At 50.1% G+C, this 21,009-nt stretch overlaps 1 protein-coding gene across 3 annotated transcripts in view; it reads right to left on the bottom strand.

Moving 5' to 3' along the window:
* Positions 1 to 20,712, bottom strand: part of ITPKB (inositol-trisphosphate 3-kinase B) — a 103,633-nt gene extending 82,921 nt beyond the window's left edge. Inside the window, exons 1-2 of one of the 3 annotated variants that reach the window (XM_018060231.1) lie at positions 20,435 to 20,712; positions 16,960 to 19,093 (exon numbers count right to left, since the gene is read on the bottom strand). In XM_018060231.1, the coding sequence (XP_017915720.1) occupies positions 16,960 to 18,879 (1,920 nt within the window). In that variant the 5' untranslated portion in view covers positions 18,880 to 19,093; positions 20,435 to 20,712. Of the gene's footprint in view, positions 1 to 16,959; positions 19,094 to 19,570; positions 19,635 to 19,680; positions 19,798 to 20,434 lie in introns of those variants that run through there. The other 2 variants (XM_018060232.1, XM_018060233.1) reach the window with 2 other exon arrangements.

Genomic DNA, 21,009 nt, shown 5'->3' on the forward strand with positions numbered 1-21,009 from the left:
ACCACCATGAGACAGCCCTGCCTGGCTATCAGAGTGGCTAGAAAAATAGACAGCAACACCACCACTTGCTGGTGAGGATGCAGAGAGACTGGACCACTGCTGGTAGAAACACACAAGGGTGAGGGCATGCTGGAAACAGTTCGGCAGTTTCTTAAAGAACTTAATAAACAGGCAACAGTCTATGCCCCAGCGACTGCATTCCTGGACATTCAATACAGAGAAATGAAAGCTTATGGCCACAAAAATAACCTGTACATGAAGGTTCACGTCAGCTCTATCTAAATTGCCAAATAATGGAAACCACCCAGATGTCCCCTCCTAAAAGTGAGAGTTTCTTCAGAAGCCACGCTGATGGTGAGAATTCCAACTGACAAGCTAAGGGACCCCTGAGAGTGTGGCACTCACTCCGCCCCACGCCTTTGCCCCGTGGCGGCCACTTACCGCCCCATGTGGCCCCTACACAGTGCTCATCAGAAGCCACCTTCACTGGTGACAATGCTCTGCTCCTCTTTAAGAAGGTGCTCCGAGCTCACGCCCTGTGGTCTTGGCTCTGCCCACTGAGGCTACCAACAAAGAGGTCCCTTCCTGCAGGTCAGTAACCCTGAGACAAGCATCTGTGGGAAGCTGGGGCCTCCTGGCCACTTGCCCCTTTGGAATAAACTTCCTCCCTCTGCTCATCCGGTGTCTCCTAATTTAACTGAAGTCTGTAGGCAGGTGATGCAACCTGATGCTACCCACTTCCAGTTTAGGTGCTTATGTTATGTTTGAAATATAAACCCCGGACAGGCTTTTACCTGTGCCGTTTGAAAGGGGCCAGAAAGCCTGGGGCTGCGGAGTGTAATCAATCCAGGAACCTGTGAAATGGAGAGGCCTGTGACACCAACGCTGGGTGGCCTGGGGAACCGGGACACTGGAGATCAGAGCTCTGTACCTGCAGGACCCCTGCCCTCCGGCAGCAGTGCCCTCTCTCTCCTACGGGAGGAGGCAGGAGAGATCCCAGGCTGCAAGAACCAAGGCCTGAAGCCCTCCCCTCCTGCCACGGTCAGAGGTTCACCAGCTGAGCAGTGAGCAGCTTTTTCACTTTTTATTGTCCTTTTGGGTTAGGAGTTCTTCATTTTACCCCTCCCTCAGGCCAGGGGCAGAGATGGCTCCAGAAGCTCACTTCTGCTACAGTTCCATCGACCCATCTGTTTCTGCACAAAAGCCTATTCATTAGAAGGAAAAGAATACTCTCTTAGTTCACCTCTGTGAACAGAAACCTTATCTCGAACAGACTAAAGTGCTACTCCAAGGCACCTGTGTGAAGACAACTCTCTTGCCCCCCAGGTGGAATAAGTCCAAGGCAGCAAGCAACTCTCGAGAAGGCAATGGCACCCCACTCCAGTACTCTTGCCTGGAAAATCCCATGGGCGGAGGAGCCTGGTAGGCTGCAGTCCATGGGGTCGCTAAGAGTTGGACATGGCTGAGCGACTTCACTTTCTCTTTTCACTTTCCTGCATTGGAGAAGGAAATAGCAACCCACTCCAGTACTCTTGCCTGGAGAATCCCAGGGATGGGGGAGCCTGGTTGGCTTCCATCTATGGGATCCCACAGAGTCGGACATGACTGAAGCAACTTAGCAGCAGTAGCAGCAGCAGCAAGCAACTCTAGTTCCCTCCACATGTGGTTCAAACCTGTGGTTCAAACCTCTCATCAACCCAGCATCTGCTCTGCTTTGATGTTTGGTAACTAGGTCCAACTCTTTGCAACCCCATGACAATAGCCCACGAGGCTGCTCTGTACATGGGATTTCCCAGGCAAGAATACTGGAGTGGGTAGCATTTCCTTCTCCAGGGGATCTTCCCAACCCAGGGATCGAACTTGCATCTCCTGTATTGCAGGCTGATTCTTTACCACTAAGCCATAGGGGAAAACAATCTTCCTCTGCGTTCAGTAGTTAGTCCTCATCTTCCAAAAGCACAAGGCCTGGAACTAAGCTCAGCACCCCGCTGCATGGAGCTCCACCCACTTCGTCTCTTCTCCAGGTAACATACAACGGAAGGAGCAGGGACCTGGGAGACACTGATAGGTTCAAATCCCAGCCCTGCCACTGACCAGCTGTGCCCTTGGAACTGGCAACCTCATCTGACTGATCCCCAGTCTGCTCACTGTAAAAGGAGGAAACTAACAGACGCCTGGGAGAAATTAAATGAAGTAACTTATGGAACATGCCTGGTACATAACATATACTTCAGAAATCACAGCTGCTGTTACTTTATTAGTACTGTGTAGCCTAAGACTGCATTTGTAACAGAGGTGCCACCAACTAGCGCATGCTGAATGATTGGTAACATTATAACTCCCCGTGAATACCAAAAGAAAAATTTCTGAGCCAGGCCTCTGCCATCCTATCCTTTGTGCAGTTGACTTTGTAAAACTTCTATTCAGGACTTACATTCTTTTGTTTTTAGAATTTTACTTATTCATTCATTATTTCTGGCTGTGCTGGGTCTTCATCGGTGTGTGGGCTCTTCTCTAGTTTGGAGAGCAGGGGCTACGCTCGAGTTGCGGTACGTGGGTTTCTCCTTGCAGTGGCTTCTCTTGTTGCAGAGCACTGGCTCTAGGGCATGGGGGTTTCAGCTGTTGTGGTTCCCAGGCTCACAGGCACAGACTCAATAGTTGTGGTGCACAGGCTTAACTGCGCTGCAGCATGTGGGATCTTCTCGGACCAGGATCGAACCAGTGTCTCCTCCACTGGCAGGCATATTTTCTTTACCACTGAGCTACCAAAGACCTTACATTCCCTTTTACAATACCTGGTCATGAGTCATACTGAACTATTTTCTGAAGTTCTTGAAATCTTCTTTCCAAGGTCACATGTCATATGTCTGCAAGCCACAGTCAGAAGCCCCAGACTAATAATCCCCAGCAATGTGCCACCTGGGACATTCAGGGCACTTCCCACCAGGCTAACCCACGCTGACCTTTAGGGCCAGCTCCCTTCCTCTGCATCTCCTGGTGAGACTCACTGCCTTCCTCTGGGGATGTGGTATTTGAGGCCAATGGTGACAGACCAGAAAATCTAGGCCAGTCCAGAATGCCAAAGAAAGAGTGCCAGGAAGAACCTCTGACCTGCAAGAGTTGGTTCAGTTTCTCGGCGTGAACCAGCAGCCCGCAGTGAGGCGGGAGGCGGTTCCCTGGAGGGAGCGGGCTGATGCTTAATGTACAGTGTGATACCGCAAGGTAAACAGCGTCCCAGACACTGCTCCATATGGCTTTAGCCTGGGATGGAAACTAATTACCATCCTGTGTATATTTCCAGGTTGGAGCAATAAGGGAGCTACTGTCCAGCACATTCACCATCCAGACCGCCTCTGAGGTCAAGGCTGCCACATGCTAACAAGCTCTTTTCGTGGTTTCATTCCTCCCAGACGTCAGCCCCTCCGTCGCGCGAAGAGCAGGAGGAGACTGGGGCTCAGGGGCATGTTATCGTAGGCCCGCCCTGAGACCCATCTCTCCGGAAGGGTATGTGATCCACTAACGTCATGGGAAGGACTCAACAGTTCAGGGCCTAGAAACTCTGCCCAGACATCGAGTGGCCGACTTGGGGGTGGGAAGGTGAGTGTGGACCAGAGGCAGGCAGGAAAGATATGAACCCCAAGGAATCATACCATAGACTGTCGCCCCATATTATAGTCAAAAAGGAAAGGGGGATTTTCACATTGGCAGTACAGCAGAGGAGAGGCCCATGTTTGGCAGGCAGGGTGCCCAAGACGGTGGGGCTGTGTGGCCCAGAATAGTCTGTGCTGCTCGGTGGGTTGGGGGAGGGGACCCAGCTGTGGCCACACAGCCCCAGCTCCTGGGAGAGTCTACGCAGGCTCCTATAGGCCCTCCTGCAACGCCGAAGTGTGCTAGTGTGCCTTGGGTGGTCCAGCTCAGCCCGGCCACCTGACTGTGCTCTCCCACCACACCACCCTCCGCCCTCCCGGCCCCAAGAGCAGCTCAGGAGGCCCAGGGTCTGCTGAGCCAGGACAATGGCAAAAAGCAGCTGTAGGGCTGGGAAATGTTGGGCAAGCTCTCCTGTGATCACTGTCCTTTGGGGTGTGCAAAGCAGGCTGCAGAGACCCAGCCTGGGCCCCAAGGCCTCCGTTGGGTCTGCAGTGGAAGAAAGCATCTCTTAAATCTAAGAAAAAGTGGAAAAAGTGCAAGTGTTATTCTCTCAGTTGTGTCTAACTCTTTGTGACACCACAGACTGTGGCCACTGTCCACGGGATTCTCCAGATAAGAATACTGGAGTAGGTTGCCATTTCCTCCTCCAGGGGATCTTCCCAACCCCAGGATGGAACCTGGGTCCCCTGCATTGCAGATTCTTTACCCTCTGAGCCACCTAAGAAAGATCCTGTCTTCTTTTTTTTTAAGTCTTTATCGAATGTGTTACAATACTGTTTCTATTTTATGTTTGGGTTTTTTGGCTGTGAGGCATCTTAGCTCCCCCAGGGGTCGAACCTTCACCCCCTGCATTGAAAGGTGAAGTCTTCACTACTGGACTGGCAGGGAAACCCTAAGAAAGATCCTGTCTTAATAAGCGTGTGCCCAGCCCACCAGCAGACACGGTACAGGGAAGCAATGAAGGCCAATCAAACCACATACAAGTTCAAAGACCTCCCTGGTGGGAAGAGCCACAGCTAGACAAAGTGGTGGTGTTTCTTACACACACACACTCCATCCTCTCTCTTATGCATGACGGTGACTCTAAAAAATGCAGTGAGAAAGCAGAGGAGTGAGGGGAGGGGAGAGAAGAGATGTAGGGTTCCTCACCCCCAGAAGGCTTGGCCTCCCTGCTTGGGTGAGCTGTCAGTTTCCACCTCCCAAACAGAAGGACAAGAGGCAGATCCCAAGTGAGTAACCCGACACCTCTTGCCCAGCAGCTGGATCTAAAGGATTGTTTTCTACACTTGAAGCTCTGAGCCCTGGTGACAAAGTGAGGCCTCTCCTACAACAGAGAAATCTTCTTGGAAAAATAAATCCTGCCACCCATTTCATCACCATCCTTCACAACTAACGGCACTTTGGGGTGAGGTGGCCGGGGCCACTCCGTGAAGGCAAGTTAGGGTCCTGGTTGGGGACGAGGGGCCAGAGACGGGCTGCCTCTATCCCTGCCTGTTCTGTGTAAGGACCTTGAGACACACAATCTCAGCTCATCAGCACCAGAGCCCACGAGGAAGGGTGGTCATCCTCATTCGGCAGGAAACAGAGCAAATAGAGGCTCAGAGAGGTGAAGTTCTTGCCGAACTCTGGGACAGAGTGAGGGTGTGACTTCACCTGTGGCTGGCTGGAGCCCTCTTCTCCAGCAGACCCCCTTAACTTCTTCCCTACACCTCCCACGAAACTCAGCATCCAAGAGACCTCAGGCCCTACTTTTTCTTCTAGGGGAAGAAGGGCACCAGCAGGCAATATTCCCTTGGGTACCCTTAGCACTGTCACCTAAACAAAGAGAATGGTGGACATTGCAAGTTCAGCTTAATTTGCTCAGGAACGAGAGCGGGGCTACCTCTAAGTCCTCCCACCTTGCTGTCTGTTGAGCATTTCATACGTCCAGACACGGTGCCAGGCACTTCACACATGGCCTCATTTAAGGCTCACCATCTTAAGGCTGGTATTATCAGCCCCACCGCACAGATGCTGAAACCGAGGAACGGAAAAGTAAGACATTTCTCTAGGGTCACACAGTCAGGAGGTGGCAGAGCTTAGACTCAAACCCAGGACTCTCCTGACTCCACACCAGGGCTCTCTCCCGGGAAGGGTCTACACAGCCCCTAGCCCAGCCAGCCTCCCTAGAACTCTTCCAAAGATTCAGCCTCAAGCTTCTCTGGTAGCTCAAACAGTAAAGAATCTGCCTGTAATGCAGCAGATATGGGTTAGATCCCTGGATTGGGAAGATCCCTGGAGAAGGGCATGGCAACTCACTCCAGTACTCTTGCCTGGAGAATCCCCATGGACAGAGAAGCCTGGTGGGCTACAGTGCATGGGATCGCAAAAAGTCAGACATGACTGAGCAACTAAGCACAACTTAGTTACAACTAAGTAGAAGCCCCTCCCAAGTTTTCCTGACCATGTGCCTCTGGTCGACTAGGGTAAGGATGGAGGGGTCCCCCAAGACCCCATTTTAGCCTCACAAGAGCATATTTACAGCACAGTCATTTAAGCATTGAATTAAGGTGGGTGCCCCCATCCTCTCCAACCTCCAAGAGCCTTTGGATCCAGAATAGTGTCTTTGCTTGACCACTTCTAACAGAGATAGGAAACCCTTCAAGGCCTTGACTGTCTTCCGTGGCTGCTGCCCAGATTCAATTCCTCTATTCCTTATTCCACGACACGCACTGAGGCTTCCTGCATTTTCCATGCCAACACCAATTCATTATTTATTAACTCATATTTAATGACTGTGCTTGTTTAATGGTTAGACAACTTGTTCTTGCATTTTGCAAATCTCAAGTATGTCTGATGGCATCCACTTTGCCCTAGAGGGCACATCCCCAGGGACAGGGATTGCATCAATTAAGCCATTCTCCTCAGCAGAGGTAACTGCAGATAGAGATGGTAGATGCCTGTTGTTTGGGCAGCTACGGGGGTGCCACCTCCACCTCTCAACGTGGGCAGTCAACAGAAAGGAGGTCCAGCTCTGGGCACAGGTTTCGGGATCTAACCAGGGCCCAGCCACATTTCAGAAGTGCCCAGCATCTAACTGCCAAATGAAATGTCTGCTTTAAAGACTCAAGATTTTGCTGAATTCTTCTCTTTCACTTCCTAGGACACAAGAGAAAACCACCACACGGTACTGGAAAAATCAATGCCCCCATTAAGCATCCCTGGACGCCAGATGGAGTTGTGGTCTGGTCTCAATTATTCAGGAGCCGACAGCCCTGCTCCAGGTACATCAGACCCTTGCTCCGTGCCCGCTCCTCACTCCTGCCAGCCGTTCCTCGTGTCCATCGCATTCGCAGGGTTAGCAAACCACAGACGCATGAAGTGCACTGGCCGCGATGGTCACTCAGGCAGGAAGAGGCGCTACTGAGCAGCTGGAGTGGAACTAGGATGCAATTCTGAGTGTCTGCTCATCCCTGCTCCCCAGCCCCACCATCATGCCCACGTCAGAACTGGCTCTGCTAGGGACACAAAGGTTGTCTCTGACACACTCCTTAGCAATTTCTTCTCCGGCCATACAGATGTGGGCGTATCTTACATTGGTATGGTGCTTGCCCTCATCTATCCACTTTTGGAAAGATTTAAAAAACAACATCATATTTGTACACCTGAAAGTAATATGATACTGTAAGGTAACTATATGTCAAATTTAAAAAATAATATAGATCATTGTTTATTAAAAAAACAAGTATACATAAGAGTATGCATGACAGAAATAAACAAATGAGTACTGGAGAAATAAAGAGAAAACTTGCGAGAAAAAAGCAACGTCATAGAATTCATAATAAAAAAAAAACTTAGGCGGGAAAGCATATACTCGCAAAATGACTCTACAAACACAATGTCATTTGAGACTCACAAAAGACCACACGAGATCGGAAGATGATCGATACACCCCTTTTACAAATGACATCACCAAAACCCAAAGCCGCCAAGGGCCGAATCTGAGAGTCCTAGTCTTTCCAGCACACTGCACTCCTGGAGCAAGACCTTCTCAGAGAACGTCTTGTGTGTCCTAAATTACTGGAATTAGCTAAATGCTGAATACTAATGAGTACTTAATGCTGTGACAAAGATGATGACAATGGTGAAGAGGAGGAAAAGGTTTCGATGGTCTCATGCAGACTAAAATATCCAGTTATAACGCATTCAAAATGTCCTGTACGTCAGCACATTTTTCTATCTGTAAGGATTTTCCAGAAGTCTCTCAAACCAGTGTCGTCCCAACCTCCCAGCTTGAACACACAGCGACCCATTTTCCTATGCTTGGCTCAGCAACCTGGGTCTCAGGATCTGCTGTCCCAACAAAACCTCCTAGCCATTTCTTAAGAGCCATTTCTTAAGCTACTGGCTGCGGTTGGATTTTCCACTTGACATTGTTAACAGATTAAACTGTTTATCTCATTGTCATACACAGGCCTTTTCAGTTTCCTGCTAATAGATTCAGGTTAGATAAGGATTACAGAAGTGATACTCCCTGAGTTCCTCTCTGTACCCCAGCCAGTATCCTTTCCCCATAGTTATGAGGTGTATTTTCTTAAACCTACTCTTCAGATAGCTAACTTGCAAAAAGAAAACCTTACACACCCATGCATAGCAGAGGACTAGCCAAACATCAGCTCCTACACAACTGTGGAAGAAGCACTTAACACGAGATCCTGCTGAATTATACATTTTACGACTCAGTCATCAATTGCCATAGAGAAGAAGAAAACAAATTGAGCTGAGCCTGGAAAGAATGTCAGCGAAATTGGAAAAACACTCGCTGGGAACCGCCTGGGGGTGCAGGGACCTCCCCAGTAACTGCCGGGGTCCCACAAACTCACAGCATACCAAGAGAGATTGCGGGGTGAGCTGGTGGATGGCTAGTCACCGGGGAACCAAATCCCTCCATTCTGAGGCACTCTGAAGACTCCCCATAGTGAATGAAAATATTAAGCGCTGTTAATATAAAATGTATTACAGCTTCTTCTTGGGAAACAGGACAATCAGTTTATTCATCCTGATTAAATGGATGGTGGGGGGAGTAGGAAGCAGAAGACCCACTGAGACGGGTAAAGAAAGAAAACTGCTGTCACAGTTCCAAAAGCCCAGAGCCAAAGTACCTCGTTCCTGCTCTCTGGACGCATTAAGGTCAGCTTTATAAACGTGAGCAAATAGACCAGGTTCTGCCTGACCAAGGAAAGGGCTTACCCTGCATCGTAAGACTTGTATCATCTCTGGGTTGTGGTTGTTTAGTTGCTAAGTCGTGTCTGCCTCTTTTGTGACACCATGGACTGTAGCCACCAGGCACCTGTGCCCATGGGATCTCCCAGTCAAGAATACTAGGGTGAGTTGCCATTTCCTTCTCCAGGGGATCTTCCTGATCCAGGGGTGGAACCCGTGTCTCCTGCATTGGCAGGCAGATTCTTTACCACTGAGCCACCAGGGAAGCCCCATCTCTGGGTTAGGCAAACCCTAATCTTAGTCACCAGGTCAATGGAAATGATCTCAATGCCTTTGTTTGAGATGCTGTATCATTTTATTTTCCCTTTCCACCCAGAATCTTACCACAAAGGTAAAAAGCAAGACTAACAGAATAATAGTGACTTTCAAGAGGGTGGGATCTCTTCAGTCCAATATTTGTCACCACCAGATCAAATGAGGAGTTTTTTTTCTACTTATTCTACGATGGGAAAATAAAAACCCCTCCATGTTCCACCCCCGCCTCTTTAAATCCTACATAAATATGAACTGCAAAGGCTCATTCTGCTTGCTTACTGTCAGTACCTCCTTCTTTTTGGTTACTTATAAAACTTATCAGCTGGTTTGGAGCAAAACAGAAGTAAAATTATCAGCAAATTAAACATGTAGTACTGACCAGTGGCCTGAAGAGATATCTTTTGTTGAATGGGTTTCCATTAAGTAATATCAAGTCAGTAAAATTCCCAAGTAAAACTCAACAGAGGGGAAAGATCAGATCTCTTAAGAGTGAATTCTTAATGAAACTGTTTTAGAAACACTCCAGACAAGTTAGTCAAAAGCCTGCGTGTTGGCTTACCAGTGAAATGACGATCACATGTCAGAGAAAGCCTGGAGGGCCCTGCCTTCCTGTGAGAATCATCAGAGTGGTCTTCCCTGCTCAGACACTCCAGGAGATCTTGTTCCCTGAGGCCTGTGCTGGTCTTTGATCCCCAACCCCATCACTGAATCAAAGGAAACTACACTAGGAGACAGAGACAGAAGGTGAGACCAGCCTTCTCACTGTTCTATGAACTGCACTCCAAGAAGCTGCTGTGCTCCCACAGTAGCATGTGAATTCACACAGAGAGAGTGAAGTCGCCCAGTCGTGTCCGACTCTGCCATCCCATGGACTGGAGCCTACCAGGCTCCTCCGTCCATGGAATCGTCCAGGCAAGAGTACTGGAGTGGGTTGCCATTTCCTTTTCCAGGGGATCTTCCCAACCCAGGGATCGAACCCAGGTCTCCTGCATTGCAGGCAGACACTTTGCAGTCTGAGCCGCCAGGGAAGCCTGGTGAATTCACAAGTAGACTGTAAACGCTGGGTTTTGAGAAATCAATTTCATTCTAGCCTTACTGGGTGAGGCAGAATCATTTTCTAGGATTGTACTGGGTGAATGTAGTACCTAAACAAAATCTTAAGCTGCTGCTACTGCTAAGTCACCTCAGTCGTGTCCGACTCTGTGTGACCCCAGAGACGGCAGCCCACCAGGCTCCCCCGTCCCTGGGATTCTCCAGGCAAGAACACTGGAGTGGGTTGCCATTTCCTTCTCCAGTACATGAAAGTGAAAAGTAAAAGTGAAGTCGCTCAGTCGTGTCCGACTCTTAGTGACCCCATGGACTGCAGCCTACCAGGCTCCTCCGTCCATGGGATTTTCCAGGCAAGAGTACTGGAGTGGGGTGCTGTTGCCTCCTCCGAAATCTTAAGCTGCTACCAAGCATTTCTTCCAAGAGGCCCAGTGGATTTTCCAGACATTATTACCCAAGATGTCTCCTAACTCCACCTCCACTAACATTAACTGAGCTTCTACTACATTCTGGGAACCATCTAAGGCACTTTTAAAACAAGGCACCCCTGAACTCTCATCCCCTACTCTGCAAGGTCATGCCTCCGCTCCTCACTTTTCAGAGGGTTTGCAGGCACGTGTGGTCTTGGATTTCACCCAGTTCTCGGAAATCTCAGTCAGGCACCCCTACTCCTGTGGCAGCAAGGTCTCGGGAATGAACAACGAGCTTGCCTTCATTGTTCTTTCCCCCCTTTCTTTGTCCCTCCTCTTACAGATGACTCCACAGTTCTTCTACAGGAAGACAATGCAGCAGAGCCAGTGCCTGTTACTCATGCATTCATCCATTCCATTAACCAACATTTCAAAAACACGTCCTATGTTGAAAGCCAAGGCGGATCTTCCCAGGTGAGTAAGGAGTTTATCCACTAATGAAGTTTTATAAATGAAAAGAAAAATGTAAAACATGACTATATTGAATACGCTCTGGCCTCACTTTCCTCGTCTGTAAAACGTGGATATTAGAGGAAAGGAGCTCTAAAGCCTCTCCCAGACTCAGATTTATATTATGATCATTATGCAGGTCATAGAAAAAATTTTGGCTTTTTAAATTCTAAGAACAGAGGCCTACCTTCCTAATAAGATCATATTTATATCTATATTGTCTTTTAGCCCAGGAGACCTGAAGTGTCTTTAAAATAATAATTCACCTCTGGAAAAATGAATGCCCAGGTATCTGGTGGGACCACAATGAGAGAGTTGAGGGCACAGCTACAGCAAGCTGAGTTTGACTACAGGGTCACAGGGCCAGGTTGGCAGATTCTTCCAGCCCCCCCGGTGGCCTCCACAGTCAAGCAGACTGGACCCACTGGTCTGAGGGAATGCTATAAAGCTGAGTGTTTCTATGTTGTTAGGTCACCTACAGAGCCACAATCCGTAGTTAACTAAGTTAACAGTATGCAACCACGGAATGGCACAGTCTCAGGAGACCTGGACTTACAAAACCCCAAATATTCCAATGAGACAACAGCCACTGGCACTCTAAATGGCTTTCCATGTTACCAACAAGTTCACAGTTGGGTTTCCTGTGATTTTGTAAACAATGAGCTCCCCGATACATGAAAAATAAATCATTCACAATGTCAATTCCACCTAGTCAGGAAAAAAATAATTGCAAGACACATTTGTCACGGACTGGAGGGCACGACATACATAACCTACAATGCCAGTATTTCGTCTCTTAACAAAACCCATAGACGGGAGTTCCCTGACAGTCCCGTGGTTAAGACTTTGCCTTCCAATGCAGGGGATGCGGGTTCGATCCCTAGTCCAAGAGCTAAGATCCCACAAGGCCTCCAGCCAAAAAAACAAAACATAAATCAGAAGCAATATTGTAACAAATTCAATAAAGATTAAAAAAAAAAAATCTATAGACCCTTCCATGAGGAGGGCATGCCCACAACACAATATAGAAGAGTTTATGAGTTAATCCCAAATCTCTGATTACCTGAAGTCTGCAAAGTTTGTTCAACCAGGACATAAAATTATTCCCATTAACTACTTTAAATTCTACCTTTAGATAACTAAATTGAAACTTCACAAAATAAAACAAGCCTAAACAATATTATCAATGCTCCTAGGAATATAAACAAACTACAGAGGACTAATCTAATCTGTAACTACATTTACCTGGTATATGCCAACAAAAATAAGAGAAGAGACTCGGTAGCAACTCAGCACTAAAAACAAAAGTTCTGAAAATGCTTTATGTAACACCTGATACAGTTCTCTAAAAGCAGAAACTGTCCAGTTTAATGTTGGTTTTGTTGTTGTTGTTAAACCTAAAAGCCTGGTAAATCTTGAGATGTGTTTTTGTGATGCCTAAATACCCATCTCTGTTTTTCTCTGTCTCACCTTTACTTGAAGGATTTTAAGCTGGATGAATTATACTTTCATCTTTGATAAAATGAATTCTTTGAAGTGATGTTTTGGCTCTGCACAGGCAAAGCCTCAATTTCCAAACTTAAATATCTGAGGAGGTCAAAGCCCTCAGATAACAGAATGTATTTTTCACTTTTCAGGTTAGCATGCTGGCATCCTACCAAGCACAGCCTCTAATATCAGTCTAATCATTAACGAGAATCTTGGGTATAGTACTGATTTATTTTGATGATGCTTTTTCAATGTGGAATTATAAAGAACCATTCTTTCAGGTAAGAGAAGCAAGAGAAACAGATCAATGAATGGGTCTGAGAGAAAAGCACACCATTCAATGTGCCCTCTTTCAGACTCAACTGCCGGGATCCACACCACAGAAATCTTGTCACTTTTCCAGACACTCTGATACCTATTTCATATACAGCAGGTTTTGAATCCAATCTCTAGAATTACATAGTCACGCGGAGTTACAACTCTATAGGTCCCCGTGAGATCATTCTCAAGCAGAGTGCATATTTTAAAAGGAGGAATCTTAGCCAGAGCTGCAGTCTTTAGGTCCCTTTGCCTCACTGAGTCTTGGTTTCCTCCCTAAACACATCAGGGTAACATTCAGAACCTCACATAAATGACTTGGGGTTCTCTCAGATCTGAAAGGTCCTAAGCCCTTTCCAGAAAGACCCTCGCCACACACCTGAGGTGGAAGGGTGCCCCACCTTAGGAAAACAACATATGCAACCTGAACTCTTTACCCCATAAATCTGGGCCTTCAATATTCTCTTCCAGAATTTTCCACTTAAAAGAACTTACCACTAGATTCATTTTCCCTTCAAAGATCCCTCTAAGACTTCTAAATTTTAACTGGAAAAATTTCACACTTTTAAAAACCACATAAAACCATTTTAAAATGTTCAAATTTTTTCACCATGTGTATTAGTTTGCTTTTTGAAACTGAAAAAAAAGACAACAAAACTAGTTAACACAAAAAAAGTAAAGGAAACAAAATTTCAAAGGCCCTGAAAAAGTAGTAAGCACCGAGAAGGCAAAGATTTTGTATTATACTTCTTTATATGCCCCCCAGATAATCAGACCAACATTTTGTTTTCGTTTTTGTACACATGATTGATAGTACAATTTGGGAATAAATAAATAAAAACCTATTTTTTAAAGTAAAAAGCATGCTTTTCTTAATCTAGTGCTTTAAACCTGGCATTTCAATGGCCCACTTACTTTTAAATGAATTAACAGAAGAAGTCAAGAACTGTTGATTAATTTCTAGTTGCCTTAAAGAACAAGCGAGAACATCATTCTTCCTCAGGGCAACTCACTTCTGTTCAGATCTCAGAAAAGAGTGAATGCGAATATGCCTGAACTTAAGCCATTGAACCCAAGGCACATACGACAACTACTTCTGAGCAAATTTCAAGCGTCTGATCCTTTATAAACAGACACACAGGTGCAAAAATTTGGAACATTCTATTTCCGAGACAAGCATATCTGTCAGGCTCCTCTGAAGCCTGAAGCCCAGGAAAGGCCTCAAGCACTTTGCATGTTTCTGAGGGTGTCTTTACAGCTCCTACCCAGGGAAGCAAATGAGCAGAGAAGGTTCTCACCACACACCCGTTCAGTAAAAAGGCCTCTGCTCATTTGCATCATCTAAATGGCTAAAGAAGTTTCAGAGTGTGTTTCCAAACGACTTTTCACTTTGTTTTTAAGTACAAGGACGTCTTCGAATCCCCCTGCACCGAAAGCTGGGGCTTCTCACAGGCAGCGAGCAGGCAGAGAAGCCAAAGAGCAGGAGAGCTAACCAGGCAGCCAGGCTTCAGGCTTTGCGGGGACGTCACCTCCACCGGCAGACATGTCACACACGGTCACCCCTCACACACGTCACACACAGACACCCCTCCACAAGAGCACAAGAAGGTTTAACTCCGTGGAAAGACAGGGTGGCACACAAAAACACTGTTCTCTGCATGGGTCTGAGGGTCAGGGGTTGGTTGTGTGACCGCCAGGCTGAACACTCAGGTTTCCAACCTGTGCGTCCCAGTGGGGTGCTGGGAGTTGTGTGTGGGCATGTGTGTGCCCCTGAGTGCAGGGCTGCAGTGTAGACAGCAGCAGCACAGCCCAGAGAAGGGGACTGAGTGTTGACTGAACCTCGCACAGCGCCAGCTCAGGTTTTATCCGCCAAACACTGAACAGCCCAGCCGAAAGGCCCAGTCAATACAGTTGTCTGGCCTTCTGTAGACAAAATATCCATCTCAGGTAATCAAGTGATTTTTGACCCAAGGAACAGATGTTGCGGTGTCACTGATAAGGCTCCACCATAACAATCTGTACAAAAAAAGAAAACTGAGTTTATCACTCAACCAAAAACTCAAAAGTCCCTAGGATCCCATAATTTCCAGTTGGCTACCCACCCTTCCCTCCCTCCACCCCCCTTCAACTCGCCCTCGGCCTCATGTGATTCAGAAAACAAGGCTGGCGGGGGATTTTTTTCCCTGGCCCTATTCTGTGGGTGTCTGAAATCTTATTTAAAGGAGGGAGGTAAGCTGGACAGCCGTCAGGCCTCATTTCCACCTCTGGACCTGTTTGCTAACTTGATACCACTCAACCCTCTGGTTTCTCAGCTGGCATCCCTCTGGCAAATGAAAAAAAAAAATTATCACCTGTCATTATTTATCTCCCCTTTAACTCACTTCCAGACAAGAGCCCTTTTCAAACATCAGGACACACGAAATACTTTGAGAGCCAGCCAATGGGAGCTGCTAATCCACCACTAGAAAGGGCAAATGGAAAGTTGGAGAGCAAGTGAAAAAAACCTGGCTGTGCCGGCTATGCTCCAGGGTTTAAAAAGCCAAAGGGAGGAGAGGAACAGAGGACCACTCATGGGCTTTTAATTGTGGACAAGAGGGCAGAGAAATCTGGGCCATACCTTCAGTGAGAAGCATATTCCACCTTCCCTTTACCACCATCCCCTTCCAGGTGGACCAGACGAGTCCATGTCAGATGCCTTGTGCTGGCCACAAAATGCCAGGGTGATGGGGACCACATTTTGCATGTACATTTGCCTCCCCACCATCAGCAGAAAGCAAAGTCTCATGAAAAGAAACGCTTGGTCTTCTAAGATTCAGACTGTGATTTCTGAAGTGGAAGTGTGATAGAAATATGCTTTGGAGTCCAAAATACCTTAGTGAAGAATGTAGCGTAGAAATACAAAGTTCTCAGCTGCTGTGGCTTAACACATTGAGTGAATAGTACGTGATATTCAAGATTAAATCGGAAGACTACCTACTACAATAAAAATGTAGACTTTCCCCCAAGGTAGCATAAGAACCCCCTCACATACCAAACTAGGAAATTCCCCAGAGTCTGGAAAAGCTTAGAGAAAGTCCAGACCTTTTCAGAAGCGCTAGCTTCAACTCTTATGTCTTCCGTCCGATGCTCTGATCCTCCTAAGAGTTAAAACAGCCTAGCACTGAGATAAACCGTGTACAGAAATAAACACCTGTCTACTGCCATAGCCAGAACAACATGTCAGTGTGCTGAATCACAACAGATGCACTTGGAAATGTACTTGAAATGTACCTGTACCAGACAATAAGCATGTCCATGAAGAGGTATATACCCTAAGGGTATCACCCAGGTGCTTATCTCAGGCAATTCAACCTACTGTAATATTCTGTCATTAAAGAAACTGTCTCCTTACCTCAAAGCATGGTTTTCATTTTAAATCATACAGCAAACTGCATCTTACTTCTGTTGGCCCCACAAATATTGCAACATCCTGACAATTTACTGAGGTGAGGTGGTTCTTCACCCAGCAGACACAGCCATTATCTACAGGTTTCAGGGACCTGTCACAGAATCACATCACTCATTTTCCTGGCCTATTAGTACAGGCTGAGTTAATTTGCTGACATCCTTGTCAGTTTCCCCTCTGCCTAAATGAATCATAGAATTAAAGTGTTTCACCTGATCAGACAAAAGCTACAGCTCTGTTCTCTATCTCTGGAGATTAATCAGGAAGCCTTTGGTAACACTCATGAATATGATCTTCCCAAGAAGTGAGTGGTGACCTACCAGAGGTACCTTTAAAAATGTCTTTTAAGATGTACATGGAAATAGTAACAGAAGTGACTCCAATTTGCTGTCCAAGCTACAAAGCACAGGGCCAGGGCCTAGGTGCCTCCCCAGGAAATTCTCTGGAGAGAATTACAGGCTGTGACTGCCCCAGGGCCCTGGTCAGGGTCTTCCTGACTCAGTAGAAAGTAAGAAAAAGGGACACGCGGGCATGAAAGCAGCACAAGTTCTAGAAAAATCTCAAGGCAAGACATACCACTCTGGGCTTCTGCTGGTCCAGGGTATGCAGGAAGGCAGAGTTGGGGTCCAGGCAGCGCTCAGGGTCACTGGAGATGTCCTCCTCCGAGTCCTCATAGGAGGAGGAGAAGCCAGTGGAGGAGGCAGAGGAAGACGACAGTTTCCTCAGCGGCAGGCTGCCCCGGGGGCTTCCCTGCGCCTCCTCCAAGGCCCTGTCCTCCTGGGCATCCTCATCTGTACCCATGTCTGTGATGATGACAGCGGGGATGCTGTTTCGGCCGCAGGCCTCTCCCTGGGAAGGTTTGTCCTTCTGTGCTGGGGAGAGCCGGTCTGGGCTGAGGTGGGCGTCTCTGCCCTGTGGCTGGCCTCCCCAAGTCCCCTTGGATTGCACTGCTGTGCCACACGTCCAGGCCAGACAGGCTTCCTCCATGGGGCCCAGCCAAACCCTGGAGGTCCCAGGCTGCACGCCCACCCTGTCCCCAGCAAAGTACTGGGGTTCTTTCAGTTCTTTTGCTGCTTCCCAGCGGGGCAAAGGCTTCAGCATTCCGCCAGAGGGAACTCCCGCCTCCACCTCCGGGGTCCCTGGTTGCGCGGAGCTGCTGCCCCCAAGCAAGCCCAGCGTTGCGGACCCTTCATCCACTCTGTCACAGGCCGGCAGTACCTCCCTGACCCCTAGGGCCGCACTCTGTGCCCCCGCAGAGCCTCTGGAACCCTGCCTGGACCAGGTCGGAGCCTCAGGGAGCTCCGCCGGACTCTGTGCGCTCCCAGTCCTCTCCTCTGGCCTTCCGTCAGCCCCAGGCGCCCGGGAGCCTGGCATGCCACCGGACAGAGTTCCTCTCCCCACCTTCTCAGGGGGCTCTCCGCTGCGTGGTCCGCCCCTCTCTGGGGCCCGGCTTGTCTCACTGCCGAGAGACTGCCCCTGACTCTTGGCCAGGGCCTGCAGGGGGTGCGTACCCCCAAGTCCATGGGCCCTCTCAGAAGGCTCAGTGAAGGCAGGGTCGTGTGGGTGGTGTGGAACGGTGGATGTGGCTGGGGCTGCCACTGCTGTGTCCACGGTTAAGCTCACTCTGACCAGTCCCAAAGAGGGAGCTCGGGAGTTCTGAGTTCCCAACGGAGGAGAGCCCCTCTTGTCAACTTCCATAGCGGTGGGTGAGCCACAGTGGGGTCTGGCAGGGAGCGCCTTCTCCATTCTCTCCGAAGCGCTGGGACCCTGAGCCCCTGATCCTGACGGGGCCGCAGGATGGAGAAAAGGTGCCACTACTCCCTCCTTGTCCTTGGAGAGGCAGACGCTGGGCGAGCCTTCTCTTCTCCCTGATTCGACCTCAGAAGTCTCCGGACATTGTTCCCCCCAGGACTTGGTCCTCCGCTCCTCGCTCTGAACCGGGACCCTTCCTGGGGGCTGACTGACGCTGCGCAAGGGGCACGGGGAAGGCGAACGAGCCCTGCCCAGACGCGGGCTGCGGGGCGACTGCGTGGCGGAGCTTTGCGCCTGTATGTGCGCCTCGAACATGCCCACTTTCTGGTTCACCTGCACGTTCTGCAGCTCACGCTGCAGGATTCGAAGCTTCCTCTTGGCCTCCTCCGGCCCAGGAGGGGAGAGGGTACCGGCGGTCACCACCTGCTGCCCTTCCCCTCTTAGACGACCGGCCCAGCTCGGGCTACCCACGCTGCTGCCGCTGCCGCTGCTGCTATTCAGCCTGCGCCGGCCACTCCGCCAGCCCAGGGGGCTCCCGGGGTCCTCCGGTGACAAAGACTCAGCTGGGGGGAAGAGGAAAGAGGAGCCACTCCCGGGGCTGAAAACGCTGCCGGGGCTCAACACGGCCCTCCCTGGCGGCGGGGGCGTCTCGTTGCTGCTGGACCGAGGGCCGCCGCCGCTCTTCACCTGGTTGGCGCTATTCATGATCACCAGGCTGTTGAGGGCATAGCAGTACATGGCCATAGTACTGGGTCCTGCGCGCTGTCCGCCGCCGCCGCTCCCGTTCCGGCTCTGCCGCCGGCGTCTCCTCCTCCCGCGGCTCTCGGCTCCCGGCTCAGCCGCGGAGGCCCGGCGGCAGCGGCTCCGCGCGCAGATGGGGCAGCATGGCCTGGGCGGCGGGCGGGGGGCAAGACAGCAGGCTCAGCCCCCGCCCAGAGGTCCATAAACAACAGCGCCGCTGTGAAGAAACAAGGAAACAAGTCAGGACCCCAGAGGGAGGGTGTGGGGGACGGCTAGGGGATTAGGACCGGCCCCCGGCCACGGAACCTCAATCTGTCCGGGATCTGGTGCCCCTGGACATCTTATTTACAGGAGCAGTGCGGCACGGCGAGGACCTGAACCTGGGCAACCCCCCCTCGGTCGCCAGCGCGGTGGTGATGTGATGAGCTGTGTGTGATACGCTTGAAGGTCCCTTCCAATTTCAAACGCTAAGAGTTGTCTCCAGAGCCACGCGGGACGGGCGGGGAACGATATACAACTACTTATGTGCGGGGCGCGGCAGATTCTGAGCTTTCTGAGAGTGAGGACACCCTCTCCACCGTCTCGGGGTCGCCTCGGCTTTGCAAACACTGGCTATACCGGGTATAACGGGACAGCTTTTCGCCTCCTCCCTCCCCCCCTCCCCATCTTGGGCTTCAGGATGTCCGCGCTCCACCTTCTCTTGGCCATCAGGGACGGACTCGGAGGAAAGCTGATGTGAACCTGCTTTTCCCGGCCGCTGCCTGCGCCCGGGTCTGGGGCGACCCCTGCTTGCCTGCCGTTTACCTTCCTGACCCTGGCCTTGATGCTGTGTCCCTCGGCCTACGACGGCCTGGGCGCGCGGCAGGGCGGCAGCCTAGGCATTTTAGGCACTGGCTTTGTCGCCAGTCCCCCAAACAAGTGTGTTTTGTGAGTGTGGGCGCGTCTGCGCGCGCCCGGTGTCGAGGCGCTGCGCGTCCCCTGTACCGGAACCAATACTTGCCGCCCCCCACCCCCCCCCGCCGTCGCCCCAGTGGAGGGGCGTGTATGTGTGTTTTGTGTGTGTGTACGCGCGCGCGCACGCGTGGGGACAACGAGTCCGCGCTCCACACACCCCGTGTCCGAGGACGCGGCTGCCTCTGCGGGCTTCGGGACTCGCGCCCACACCGATGGGTGTGCGTTGCTGCAGCAGCGCTGGAGCCCCGGCTCTGCAAACCTCCCGGGGTCCCGCTCTAAGCCCCGAGGCCGCGCGGCCGAGGGCAGGGCTTCTCCGCATCCAGGGCACCCTCGCCCGGCGCCAAGCCGGCCGCCCGGCGGCCCGAGCCCGGGAATGCCTGCAGCGCGCCGGGGTAGGCGGCGGAGAGCCAGCGGTCCGGAAGAGCAGAAAAGACGGCGAAAACTCGCCTGTGCCTCCTCGGCATGCCGCCCTCCCCTTGCCGGTCTCCCCGGCCCACCTCTCCGCGCTTTTTCGGATCCCAGATTCCTCAGATTCGCTCCAGAACAGACAGTGAGGGGAAAGAGGGTTTGGAGGCGAAAGCCATTAAAAAGTCGCCAAGCTTACCTGCAGTTTCTCAGATTCCCGGGTCCTGTGCAGACTACATGACCCAGGGACGCAGATCTCATAGGTGAAAGATGACTTTAAAAGCTTTTTTCAAAAAGCTCAGAAACGATTTCCTCACTTCGTTTGGAAGACAAAAAAAAGGGGAGTGGGAAAGAAGAGAAACCGGTCGGCAGGGGCGGGAGATCCGGGCAGTGGCGACGCCGGCCGGCCCTGCACGCCCTTCTGGGCGGTGGAGATACTACCCTGTCAGTGTCTGCTCCCGGCTACTTCAGTGTTTGTTCAATGTGCGATTAAAAAAAAAGTTGGGGCGGGGGAGTGGGGGATTGGGGGTGGAGGAGGGAGGAGGGAGTAAGGCGGGGGCTTGGGGGAGGAAAGCAGGAAGGAAGTTGTGAGCCTGTCTGGGGTTGAACTCAGCGGAACAAGTTTTTCTTTTCTTCTTTTTTTTTTTTTTTCTATTGCTTGGCAAGACCGAGGGAGGGAAACACTTAAAAAAAAAAAAAAGTTTCCATTGTTAGCTAACAACAAAAAAAAAAAACCTTTTAACTTCTGCGGGTTAAAGATATACGATCCATTTT

This window comes from Capra hircus, chromosome 16 (assembly GCF_001704415.2).
Source record: "Capra hircus breed San Clemente chromosome 16, ASM170441v1, whole genome shotgun sequence".
NCBI lineage: Eukaryota > Metazoa > Chordata > Mammalia > Artiodactyla > Bovidae > Capra > Capra hircus.